This window comes from Lycorma delicatula, chromosome 3 (genome assembly GCF_047948215.1).
Source record: "Lycorma delicatula isolate Av1 chromosome 3, ASM4794821v1, whole genome shotgun sequence".
NCBI lineage: Eukaryota > Metazoa > Arthropoda > Insecta > Hemiptera > Fulgoridae > Lycorma > Lycorma delicatula.
Window position 1 is genome coordinate 214,025,148 of NC_134457.1, and position 14,290 is coordinate 214,039,437.

Here is a 14,290-nt window from a genome sequence, read left to right on the forward strand (position 1 = left end):
TTGGATATATATTATTTTTAAAATTATGATTAAATATTTTTTCAGCATAATTTTACTGTATGAAATTTAAATTATGAGTATATTTTAATTAATTTTTGCATATCTTTTTGGCACAGAAAACATAACTTTTTTTATCACACTATTTTTTTTTTTTTTTTTGTAATTCAGGATACCATGAAGAATAAAACTACATAAATTTTATTAACAAAACTATGAACACATTAACATGACTTTTAATTATACCTAAAAATATAGAACATATAAATGTTTATTTTCAAGTTAAATAAACTGGTTTCAATCTTCAATATTATAAACCAAAAATTTCAGGTACATAAAACATTAATGCGTGTGATAATTTCTTGTAGTAAATTTTGTTTCACACGTATCCTGTTTATAAAAGTAATCGTACAAAAATAAAATCTATTATTATTTCATGACAGAAAATATAAATTATTTATAAAACAACAAATATAAAAATAATTATAATCATAATAATAATAATAAGAAAATAATCAATCATAAACATATTTACCATGCAACAGCCAACAAACTTCCCCTTAAAAGAAGCAAAATTCAATTAAAAAAAAAAAAATTGGGTTTGAGGAAAGGGATCTGTTTCATGTACTACAATGTCATTTCATCTAAAATTTATTATTATTACAAAACAAAAAACTTATTACTGTATTTAAACAATCAATATAGTCAGTTTAGTTATTTACACAAAAAATTAAACATAAATTTCATTGTATTTTATGAAACAGTCCCATCAATGAACGTGCGTTTCAAATAAAAAAAGGTACGAGGAAAGTAAATAAAGGGTAAAAATGTAATATTTATTTTAAAACCGGAACAAAGAGAGTAAAAGACAGAAAAAGATAAATAGAAGTATAAAAACCGTCCAAACAAAACAAGCTATTAGAGATGAGATAATAATAATAATAATATAATAAATTAATTAAGGGAGGGATTGTATCTGAGTTCTTAGATTGGTTGATTGGTGGGTACCTCCATCATTGGTTTCTTGCTTGCGTTTCCTCTTCTTTCCGCGAGTGGCGTTAGCACGAGATGACCAATCAGGATACAACTGCATATGCAGCTGTCTTTCCCTCCGGGCCAACTCGTAATACTTGGCTTGCTCCTCACGGCCTAATGCGTGCCACTACAAAATCAATCGCAATCGTATTACATAAATCATATCGATCGACTTAAATCATTTTTTATATGAAAAAAAAAAAACATTTTTTTCTGAAAGTGGACATTTAGATAAATTTTTATAAGAGAAGCGGAAGAAAGATGAGGATGCTGTCTTATATGGAGGTTTTTGTTCTCAAAATTTACTTCAAACCTTATAAAAAAATTTTTTCAATAATTTCCCCTTAAATATACGTGCTAGATAAACAGCCAGGAATAATATTTTACAAGTAAAAAAGACTTCTGGTCAGTCAGTTTAGAATTTAACATAATTTAATGAAATACAGAAATTAGGATATAAACTCATTAATCAAAACCCGAACGTAATGAAAATTGAAATAAAATAACTGATTTGTTCAGAAGGTAAAGGATAGAAACGCTGTAAAAATAAGGGTGTAGGATAAAATGAAGGTTTTTTCTTTCTTTTAAGGGATACGTTTGTTTGGCCAATATTTCCCGATATAAAGCAAATATCATCCCCAAGGAGGTGGCGACGTTATATAAATGCCAGACAGGCTCAGGGCCCTACTGCCGATATACCTCACCAAATCACAGAATTTCAATAACAAGAATTAAATTTTATTATTATATAAAAAAATTATTCTATTTATGCAGTAAAATTTTACTGGGTAAGAATTCCCATTTACATTAGATATTAGTGTAAAAAAAAGTTGTTTGCTTCTGAATTAAGTAATTTTTAAGAAAAGATATGTAATAATATATAAAAAAAGATTAGAAATATAATTGATAGATGTATTATCCTATAAATTAAAAAGTATAAATATATATGTAAATTATAACCCCATCAAGGTTAAAGAGAAACTTACTTTGTAAGTAAATTTTACGAACAGAAAACAGCAAGAACTTCATCATATAATTAACGATACTATTCAAACAAATCCAAAACAAGACAAACACTTTGTTTTGATTTTCGTTGTATAGTAATGTTATAAAATTGAAGAAGGCTCTGAAGACCTGACTTTGTTCAGGTAATAACAAAGTAAGTTTTACTGAATGACATTAAATTTACATATATTTTTAAAAAATGATAATACTTTAGCGTCATACATGTTATAACAAGCAGTACAAAAATCAATAAAATTTACATCTAATCAATTTTATATAAAATTAATGGGGGTATATCGGAGTTCCCGCCCTGGATGTTTGTCTAGCACTATTTAACTAATACACTGCAATTTCAATAACTGCAACGGGTGGAAGAAGGGAATAGCAGCAATGCCATAAGTATATCAGGGGAGTCAGGGGTACCTCCAGTGTCCGCGATCGGAACCCTCTCTTTCTTTCGCTTCTTCTTCTTCGCTCCGTAGCCATAATTGTCACGAGCACTCCAGCCAGGGTACAACTCCATGTGAAGCTGGCGTTCCTGTCTCGCTTTCTCGTAATACTTTGCCTGCTCCTCTCGTGTTAACGAGTGCCACTAAATAACGAATGTCATTATAAAATAAATTTAAACCAAAAATTTATTTCAAAAATAAAATAAATAATAAATAGTTATTTGAAATATAATAATAAAAGTACGTATGTATTTCTTAATAACAAATTTAGAAAACAATCTTGTTTTAATTAATAAATTTAAATTATAAATGAACAAAAAAAATGCACAGTTAGATTCTGTAGTATTATCAAAAAGATCAAAATACAGGAAAATTCATAACTTTTTTCTTTATTGAACATTAATTTCACAATTTAAAAATTCAATATCCAGTTTGAGAACACAGGTATATTTATAATAGGTATGTTTATAATATAAAAGGTGTGTAATACAATGAAATTAAAATATATCAAAATTACATGTTATAAAATATCAACAATATTTGGATATGCAAACAGTAACTTTTTTTGTTCTATAACTTATAAGTAAAAACAGAATATAATTGCATAATTTAAATTATAACATGGATAATTTTATATTTAATTTAAAGCATTGTACATAATAATCTACACACAACAGTATTTAAAGCCTAAATATAAATATGTAGCATAATACAACAATTTTGCAAATATTTCAAAAAAATAATTACTTGGGTAATTTTTAAAAAAATGTCTTTCAACATATTAGAAACAAGTAAAAATCAATGTTTATAATTACTTTTATAATTTTTCACAGATTTAAGACTTCCATAACAATGATGAAATCTACAAAGAAGTTCATAAATAAAGCTGCAGTACAGCGCAGATATAGTTTATTCCAAAATGAATCAAATGTCTAAATTTTAAGACATTCTATAATTATAAATGAATGCATCATAGCAGAATTCTAAATGACATGTTTATCACAGAACAAGATTTATTGTATAAAAAAAATATCACCGTTACAATAACTACTGAGATTAAAAGCAATATTACATATATAAATAAATATAGTAATACATGATAAAAAACAAAACCTCTGTATGGTAAATTCCCTTTTAAACATTGGTAGGATAACATAATAAAGGAATAGTTACACCCCATTAAAATCAGTTTTCATACGAGAGGTAATAATTAAATTTCCATAAATCAATTACACAAAGGATTTCTATCTGCTAGCAGAAATTCTTTACAAATTATGACAGTTTTGTTCATAGATAAAACAATATTTGATATTATAAATTAAAGATATAGAAATAATTATTTTGTGAATTAACAATACAAAGATTTCAGTAGAAAGTTGTTTGAAATAATTTTTAAATGAAAATATTTTTAAGAGTACTTAAATGAAGAAAAAAGCAGCATAAATTAATTGATGAAATTTTTTCAACAATATTGTTCCAATTTAGCATTTAATTCATAACTTTGAAGTTTGTTTTGATGTTGGATAAAGTCTAGTATTAGCACCAGAAAATGCAAATTTATGAGTAACAAAGTCATAGTTAACAAGATTGAATTTTTTTTATTGAAGTAAACAAAAAGCTTACAAAAAGTAAACAAAAAGTACTGTAGTAGTTTATAAACTGTTGATTTGGAATAATATTTGTAAAACAAATGACGGGTAAAAATCTAAACTGAAAACTGAATTGTCAAGCATAATTATCTTACAAGATAATTATATTAAATAAATGCTTCATTACCTTAAATTGTTGTTTTATAACTTAATCACATATTTTATTTTTAAACAAATATATATATATATGTAAAAATAATAATTTTTAAAAACTTCATAAACATAAAATATAGTATCTTACCCTTCTTCCTAATATTTGGTTGATGGCTGCACTTTCTTTTAATGTGCATTCAGCTACCACTTTTGCACGCATTTCTTTCATATAAAGCATGAATGCATTAAGTGGTTTTTTAATGTGAGGTTTCTTTTCTGTAAACAATACAATACCATCATAATATGCGCTGATAAAATTGTTAGAAAATTATAAATAATAAACATTACAAAAAAAAAATTAACATATATTAAACTCAGTCAATGATAAAGTGTTTTACTTTACAAAAGATTAAAAAATCCTAGTTTATAAAAAAAAGATTTTAACCATAGTATATTATCAATGCAGCTTAACAGAATATAAAATTCGAAAGTTCAAAATTAAACTTCAGAAACATAATTATTTTGTTTTCAAAGTGTGGGGTTAACCATATTTGGTAAATAAAACCAGATTATACACACATCAGTTAATTTACAATAATTTAGTGACATCAAAAGCAGATTATACAAGAAATTTGAGTTGGTTATTTCCATCCTTACTTAGTTTCTTTCAAGTCACAGCAAAAAAAAAAAAAATATATATATATATACTGATACTACAATACTAGATTATTTAACAAATATATGGTGTAATTGACTACACTGGACACTGATTCTGTGTTAGATACTGTGACACTGATTCTGTACTGTCAGATTCCACACTCTGAGTAGTTGTTGGGACAGGTGATGTATTCAACCGTATAATGTACTTACACATATTCCCATTATTATAAAAATGTGTAAACTTATGACTAACAACTACAACAGTTGCAATGATTACAAACACAATTCCAGAAAATTATTATTATAACACAAGCACTCTCTCACTAAAGTATTAATCCACATCATTCCTTCCAACTGTATAGAACTTGGACTTGGCCAGCAAACAATGGTGGGAAATATATTACATATAGCTTTACTGAATATCAATTTTTTTTTTAATCGTGTGCAATCTTATTAAATATTACATCTACGTATACATATAGTTAGAGTATACATAGATATGTATACTCTAACTTAAAAGATAAACCTTAGTTTGACCTTCAAAGAAAAATCAGAACTAGAACTCATTCAAGATCACTTAACTTATTGCAAACAAATTTATGAAGAATACTGTCAAAAGATTTGAATTTTCACCCACATAAAATGCAATTTGTTCAAGAATTGAAGCTTCAGCACTTGAAAAATCATGATAACATTTTTGAGTTAACTTTAAATAAGACTTTAACTGAATAGTTTTTCAGGTGTAATGGTTATAAGGTTTTATTTTATTTACATTAGAATCTGATGTAAATAAAATTATTGAAATAAGATTTTAAGTTTTTATTTTTCCACTTTAAATTTTCCCATTTCTTTGGCCAAATTGTATAAATATAGACTTTCCTGCCTAAGATTTAAATTTCACCATTTTCAAACATTTGTATTCAATAAGAACAAAGCCTTACAAGAAGACAAATAGTGTGTAAGCCTGCATATGAATAACAGAATCACATTTAAAATATATCAGTTGTCTAGTAATAACAAGAGCAAAGTACAAACAGAAATGAAAAGAAAAAAGTAGAAGTGATAAGTTTTAACATTACAAGGTACTATTTTACAGGACATCACTATTGACATCCTATCAATGCAGCCGGTTTACGGCTCCACTCAGGTAATTACATTGGCAGTGTCACCCATCCTGGCAGATAAACTACTGTCTGATGGGTGAGTTCAAATTGGGTGAGTGGCCTGTCGAGTGGTGTGGCGTACATCCAACGACCTTTGCTTCAGATGTTAAAATCTAGGCCACAGGGTCAAGTTCTGTTCTGGCGCAGACAGAAGTGGCCACAATTTTACATGTATGCTTATCCTGCAAGTCACATGGTCATGAGCCCGGGGATCAGGGATGTAAAATGGCTCCATCGGCATCTGGGACTGCCTCTTCATAGGAACAACATGGTATCTCTGAGGGACAGCCTCACCCGGGAGGCCTCAGTCTCCTGCTTACGATGATCAGGTGGGGACTCCTTTGCAGTACTGTTGGGGAAAAATAAGACCTAGTCCTGGTGGGGGATCCTTTGGGGTCCGCTCATTAAAGACAAGGCGTCTAAAAGATTGAGTCTCAGCTATCTGGCAGGAACTTTGTCCTGATGAGGTAGTTAAAGAGGCAATGAGACTCCTTGGAGCTGAGTTTATGCTTAGTTGTGGGTCCAGCTCTGGAGGGAGAGGGTAAAAAGAAAAAAAGAATAAAAAAACATTATAAGTAAAGAGTTTATCTGCTACATGAAAGGCAATTCATACAAAAAACATTTCTATTTTAATGACCACATAATACTCACAAAAATATTTAAAACCTTGTTAGTTCAAGACCAACTTGTCACTTAAAACTTCCAAATCTGAAATAGCAATTATTAATAACATTAAACACATTACTAGAAAGTACTGTCTTACCCTGGTTATTACTAGCATGACCAGAATCTTGTGATTTAGAGCCTTCATTGGCCGCTGACGAAGAATTTTTCCGGTCCATTGACGATGACCTGAAAAATATAAAAATAATTTTTGATTAAATCATACATTTTTTTTTTTTTTACTTCAAGGAAGCTCATAATAATCATTTTATAAAAAATTATAAAAATCATAATTTAAATAAAACAGTAATATTGTAAACATTATTAGATGATTGTAATATACAATTAAAAGTTCAACTTACTTAATTTTTACAAAACAAACAAAATTAAAATAACAATCGGTGAATTAGGAGTAATATTATATAATAAACAATTGTATGTGTTTTGAACTATGAACATACAGTAACAGGTGATCTAACAAGAGACATAATACAATCCCAAAAATACCATATCCTCAAAAATAACAAGCAACCCCTACAAGCGAGAGTAAGTAATTCCACAGTACCTTCTTCATTGAGCCAATTTACTGGTTCACATCAACTAACCCAACCAACTGAAATACCACCGTACAAATTCAATCTGTTCACCACAAGAACTTACTGTAAAGTGAATATCATTACACTCAGAAAAGTCAACTATAGTTAAGTCTTTCTGTACTTTAATAGCGTTAAATATGTCACAATCATAGATTAGGACGCATAGTGTTAAACAATTAAAAGCATTACGTACCTTAAAAAAACATAGCACAAAATTATTAAAATATGAATATTCAACTGATTTTTTAAATAAAATTAATTATTTCAATGTAGCCAAATTACATATAAGTGGATATCACTTACATTATGCACTTAAGTGTAATGATATTGAAAATATAATGAATTAAACTTGTATACAGAATACTACAATCATTAATTTCTTCATGGTTTGAAGTAAAATGAAATATTTTATTTTATTTTCCTTCCAAACAAGTAAAGATTTTGATCTTGTTATACTTTTGAGAACAATTTCTATTGACATTCTATAAAGATATATACTGCAATAAAGAAATATATATTCTAAATAAATATACATTGAAATCTAAAGAAACATTTGTAAGAAAACTGCAATATATAAATTTTTATACAAAAATTTTCTTTGCACTACTATAAATTTAAAATTAATAAAAATTAAACAAAAGGTTTTTGAAATTAAAAAGATGAATTAGAATTTCATATAAATGGTATATCTGTATTAATAAACAAACTATCAATTTAGAATCGAACAGAACTCACCAACCAACAGACTTTATTGATGCTTAACCTTGTATCATATTCAATGCAGAATTTATTTATAATTTACATGTACAAATTTTAATAAACAAATGTTTGGTTGACTTAAATAAAGTACTGCACTCCAAATTAATGTTGAAGATCAAACTGATACAAAACAATCATAAGACCTTTGTTGTCGGTGTATTAACGACAACAATGAAATCAAGACCTTTATCTATTGAAAGAAAATATGAGTTAAAGAAAATCTCTGATTCAATATTCAAGAATAAGGAGAAAAAAAATTTAATGAATCAAACAACTTATTCATAACCACAACTACAATAATGTGGTTATAGATAAGGTGACTAGGACACAAAACAAGGATTAGAGCTCATTAAAACTGTGTTAGGGGTAAGTTTGAATCTACTAAACAAGAACATTAGGAAGACCACAACAGAAGTGGAATAACAGTTAAAAAGTACCCGATATTAATGAATATCAGAAGACAGGTGAGAATAAACTTTGATGGAAGTTGTTGACATGTAGGCTGTGAACCAGTAAGAGCTTGTTCAGCCAAATAAATAAGTCAGCAAATAATTTTAACTGTTATTAATACCGTAATAATAACATGCATGAATTAAATTAAAAATAAAAAAAACAAAATGATCTAAGAATTAAAAGACACTGATTAACTGACGTGATAATTCAATTACATTATTTATTGGTAATCGATAAAGTAGAGTAAATAGTAATGTTTCAATTATTTTATGTGTATGCATACGTATCTATATAAAAATATACAAACAGAAATTAACTAAACATTAATCTCCAATCAAGTTCAAAGCATTAACATTACTTAATAATATCAATTGGCATTATTACGGATTACCAACATTGGTTCATAAATTTATTAGAAATTATGCATTAAAAATTCAGTATATAATACACTTTTGCAAATAAACAGATGGATTTTGAGTACATTAATCAATTTAATTATAATCAGGAAATATCAGCTGACAATAAATGTGGTACAGTATTATGAACAATTATGTTTATTTGCTTGAACAACTTATTCACTTTAAAGAACTTTGCAACTAATGATCACAGTTTTATTCTATGCACAGTTTTTAACATTTTTATTTATTAAATAGTTTTTATGGATAACTGTAATAAAAAAGTTATAAGACAAAACTAATTAATAAAAACTGTAAAAAGTTTAAGATTAATATACCTAACTAAAACTTAAAATAAATCCAAAATAAAAAGAATTACCGATTAGATTTAGTTTTCTTGTTATTATTGCAATTGTTACTGTTGTTGTTAGTGCAATTATTATTGCTGTTGCTGATATTATTGCTAACGGCAGGTTTTGTTTTTGAAATAAAAGCGGATGAGGCTGGAGTATCAGTGGAAGCATAAACAGGTAATGCCTGATCAAGAGGAGGTACGGTTATAGAAAGAGATTCAGTAACCGAAGTAAGATTCTTTAAATTTTGATCAGAGTTTGATTTCTGAGCTTCAGCCCAATTTACCATTTGCCAAAATCTTTGTTGTGCTAATAACGGTGAAAATGTTTGGTGGTTTTCCGTTAAATTTTCTGTCCTTACTGAAGGCGGAGGCCATTGTCCAGTAAATAATCCTGGACTTGGAATCGGATAAGGATATGGAACAGGAACATTACCACATGATCCTGGTTGTACGACTCTATTATTCATTAAACTACCCATGTACAATGCGGTTAAAAAATTCTGTTCGCATGCCGCAAGACTATGAAACATGGAATATACTCCTCCGTTATTTACTTTAGATTCAGATTCTTTATTTCCTTCTCGTTCATCTATATCTTTATTTGATTTTTCAGATGTGTCACTTTCAATAACTTTGTCATTTTCCACAGGTATAATATTACCTCCTTCACCCTTTATCACTTCACTTTCATCACTTTTTTCTTTTTCTTCGATTTCAAAAATTTTACCACCAAAATCAACAACAGCAGAAGGTGCGACCACAGCAACCGGTTTTGTCTTTTTTTTGACAAGATTTAAAGGTTCACTCCACGAACTATCAGTAATATCTTCCATCTTTTTATTATTTTTAATTAACCTTCATTAAAAATTATATCACATTTTTTAAATTAAATATTTTAATGAACACAGTAACATTTGATCACTTCATAATAATTGAAAAATTTTAAAGTTTTGTAACAGTTAACTATCAGCTAAGATCTAATATGATACATACACAGCCCCTTATCTTATCTTTAAAATTTTCATATATATAAAAATTTATGTGCCCTACTTATCACAATATATAACACAAATAAAACAATATTTTATGTCTTAAAAAATAAAACCTCTTTCTTTAAAAAAATTATAATTTCTTATTAATATAAACACAACCGTTCAAAACAGTAATTTTTTAATTCATATGATAATACATTAATAAAAATTCACGATTATAAAACACTTGTTACATCAGCCAGACCTCCCTGTTCTTTGTTACCACATCTCTGTGCAAGCAATAAATTTCATTAAATGACATTATTAAAATATCACAACATTAACGGTTCCTTTCTTATTTAAATAATATATTTAATTACAATCGAATAAAACAAAAATAATAAATTTAATTCGTATCAACAACGCGGCAAATTTCGTGAAATAACGACGATGTAAATAAAAAATGAAAGATTTATTATTCCATAAGGCTCATTATTTTTCCGACATTCAACAGGGATCCGACGCTACCAAAACAAAAGATATTTCATTCGTCGCGACGCTGTGACGTAAATTTGATACAAACTATCGATATACGATCGGGCGTCGATCGAAAAAGTTTTAATTCATGTAATACACTTAATAAATTTAATTTATCAACTATCTATTCACACAAAAATATCGAAATGTAGATACAATATCTAAGCACAAAACACGGACGTTAATAAAATTAACTAGGTCAGATGCACGTGACAGCAGTTTATGAAAACAAATAAATACGGTGAACAGATTGTCTACCATGATAACGAACAGTGTTTCAGAACGATTCGAGGTAAGCAGTTAGTAATCGATTGCGCCAGATGAATGGTCTGTAGGGTGAGGAGCGATGAAGGTAGGCGGGGGAGGTTATTTTTTTGTGAGTAGGGTCAGGATGCAACGTCAATAATGATAGACCAGTGCATCATCCCTTAATGTCAGACAACTGCCGAGTACATAACGACAATAACAATAATAATGCTATTTCGAGAAAATCACAATCAATTAGAGGAAATAGCACCGAACAACGTTCCATGTAAATATAAAACGTTTTGAAACTGAAACAATTTAACTCTATCAGATACGTAAAAAATGATAAGACATAAATGAACATGAATATAGTAGGTAGTTTGATTTCAATTGTGATAACTGTCCATGTGACTCCACATATCGATCATGCCCTTACACCCACCACTTCAACTTGTACTACAGCAAACAATGAAAGAAGAAAGACATGCGCAACGAGTGATATTTTTGAACACCGTAATATGTCACCCTCTGGCGAGGGATCCCCAAACTTAATGCACCCATAAATACTATTAACAGTACGCATCATGCATGAAACAGTACAATTTATTTGTAATAATTTTTATATTTCGTAGCTAGAGCTTGAACAATAAATTTAATGGCATCGCAGCGAGGATAATAAATGTATTTCCGATAATTTTTAAAAGAAAAGAATCAAATTTTCTTAATTATTTTTATTTTTTTTTTTTTTTTTACATAAAATCTGTATAAGATTTATAAAGGTTATAATAACTTATAAGATTTATAAGTTATTATAAGGTTATAATAAAAAAACTCGCTTAAAAATAATAAAATTTCCACTTATACGGAAATGAAATTGTACAAAACTGCCTAATCAAAAATGAGAATTAGTCGATTAAAAGTTATACAAAAATCTCGCTAAGATGGGTAAACTTTCCAGCCATTTTCATCGACCTTAAACTTTAACTTCGCCCCAGCACGATAAAGCTGAAAATTATCAAACTTACAAAACTTACCGTATTTTCTTATTTACATAACTAGGCATGATTATTTATTTTCTTAACAAAACAAAAATTTAAAAAAACTTATACAACCAAATAAATCATTAAACAATATTTTGGGCAATTTCAGGAGAAAACTATTTATTTATTTCTCATGTACTCTCTACTTCTAGCGTAAATGTTTAAAACTAATTCCCGTGTGATATTTTATCTTTATATGTTTTTATTAAGTTTTTTCTGAAATTACGCGGAAGTGATTTGGCGGGAATTTTTACTACCAACTGGTTTTCTGATGCCAGTATACTAATTTAATTGTAGCGTATGATGAACGTCACATCTGATAAGGATTCGAACCCGGAACCTTGATAGAACTCCTGTTTTTTAGGATAACGTATATTATTCTTTGATCTTCCGACAAGGTTTCTAATGACATGTTTCTATTCTGACACCATCTCATTGAAAGAAAAATAATTTATTAAATTTTAAATAAAAATGCATGAAAATCATATTTTTGGGGTGATGATCTTATAGAAAAAAGTAATATTATAGTAATAATACAAGCGGTATTTACAATATATTATTTTGAAAAAATAATACATGAAAACATGTACAAGAAAACATTTTGTAGTGTTTAGTTCAATATTAATAACATTCACCACTCTGCCAACACGTAAATGTTTAAATTATAAGAATGCATTTTTACATATTTTTCATAAAATTTAACACCATTCTACCTCATTTAATCTACATCAAATACAATGGCGGTTCGCATATAGGCACTGTGGAACTGCAGCACCCCTATTTCCACTTGATGTTATCGATAACATTTAATTTAATGATTTTTAAATTTGATAAAATGTAGAATTAGATTATTATCCTGCTTCCAGCTATTCTATTTGATTCATTTTTTTTGGTTCTTTTATCTTACAGAAAACTTTAACCGTGGCCTTGAAAAGGCCCAGAAAAAATTATCTGGAGCAGCACCCCCACTAATTTTAGCTACGAACCACCACTGATCAAAGAACATAGGCACAAGAACAGGGATACAACTGTTAGACATAACAGTTGTAAACATCTTACTGACAAGACGTTTTTCTTTTAACGTTGACTTATTTTAATTATTGACAATCAACTGTTATGAACATAATAATTTTAAATTTTATTTTCATTTTAATTCTCATTTATAAAAATTTTAATGCACGACTATAAAATTCATAATTAATCAGTAATCTCTGATGATGGAGGAATAATCCGAAAGCGCTTGGATAGTCAGTACTCACAATTGTTGGTAAGTGGATACTCTATTTTTATATAAATTGTATAATACCAACGGTGCCAGACGTTAAGAAAATATAATAACAATTTTGAAAATTTGATAAAAGGCTTGGTAAGTTTACATTCATTATTGTGTATAGTATATTTATTTACACTATTTATATTTATATACACTATTTAGTGATATTTATTAACACTAATTTTTTAAATAAAGAAATAAATTATTTTCTCATTACGTTATTATTGTCATATTTATTTACAGTAGAAAAGATTATAACATCTTAAGTTCACAAGAAATTAAAAGAAATTTAACAAAAAAAAAAAAAGGATAATTGAAAAATTAACACTTAAAATCCTCTAAGTACGATAAAATGTATCTGGAAATGTTTATATACTGCAGTGTATATTATTTATTTATTCTTACAACTACACACTAATTGTCATATGACTTTGAACTTTACAATTAAAAAAATTATAAATGATTAATTTTCAAATTAACTTTTTCCAAACAGTCAGTCTCTTTCTGAGGTAATTATCAATACACTTTGCATTTCTTTCTTTATTATTATTATCATCAGAAATACTGCTACAAGTTCTTAAACGAAAAAGTTGAGATAAATGATTAAATTACACGTGATATATATATATATATATACAGGCCAATGAATAAAATTTGTGGCTTGAAAATCTCCAAAACTACTAAATCAATTTCAGTCAAATTTAGATATGCTGTAGTAGTACATCTAATATTATATACATGTAAAAACTTTATGACTGGTTAAATCGTTCTTCAATTACGCTCAATTTAATGTCGACAACAGACAACGTAACCTCAATTTGAAGTTACTATGAATTTGTATTAGTATATTTTTCATACGCGCTTATGCAGTCAACCGCAGTGGTGAGTGAGTTTTAATTTGATGCTTGTGTGTAGGGTGGTCTACTTGTTAATTGAACGTATGTAGCGCGA

The 14,290-nt window shown here is 27.9% G+C and overlaps 1 protein-coding gene across 1 annotated transcript in view; it reads right to left on the reverse strand.

The window, feature by feature from the left end:
• Window positions 1–14,290, reverse strand: part of pan (transcription factor pangolin) — an 810,214-nt gene that overhangs the window by 26,027 nt on the left and 769,897 nt on the right. The window contains exons 10-12 of the mRNA XM_075359090.1: window positions 6,815–6,903; window positions 4,377–4,504; window positions 2,461–2,629 (exon numbers count right to left, since the gene is read on the reverse strand). Of these exons, the coding sequence (XP_075215205.1) occupies window positions 2,461–2,629; window positions 4,377–4,504; window positions 6,815–6,903 (386 nt within the window). The remainder of the gene's footprint in view (window positions 1–2,460; window positions 2,630–4,376; window positions 4,505–6,814; window positions 6,904–14,290) is intronic.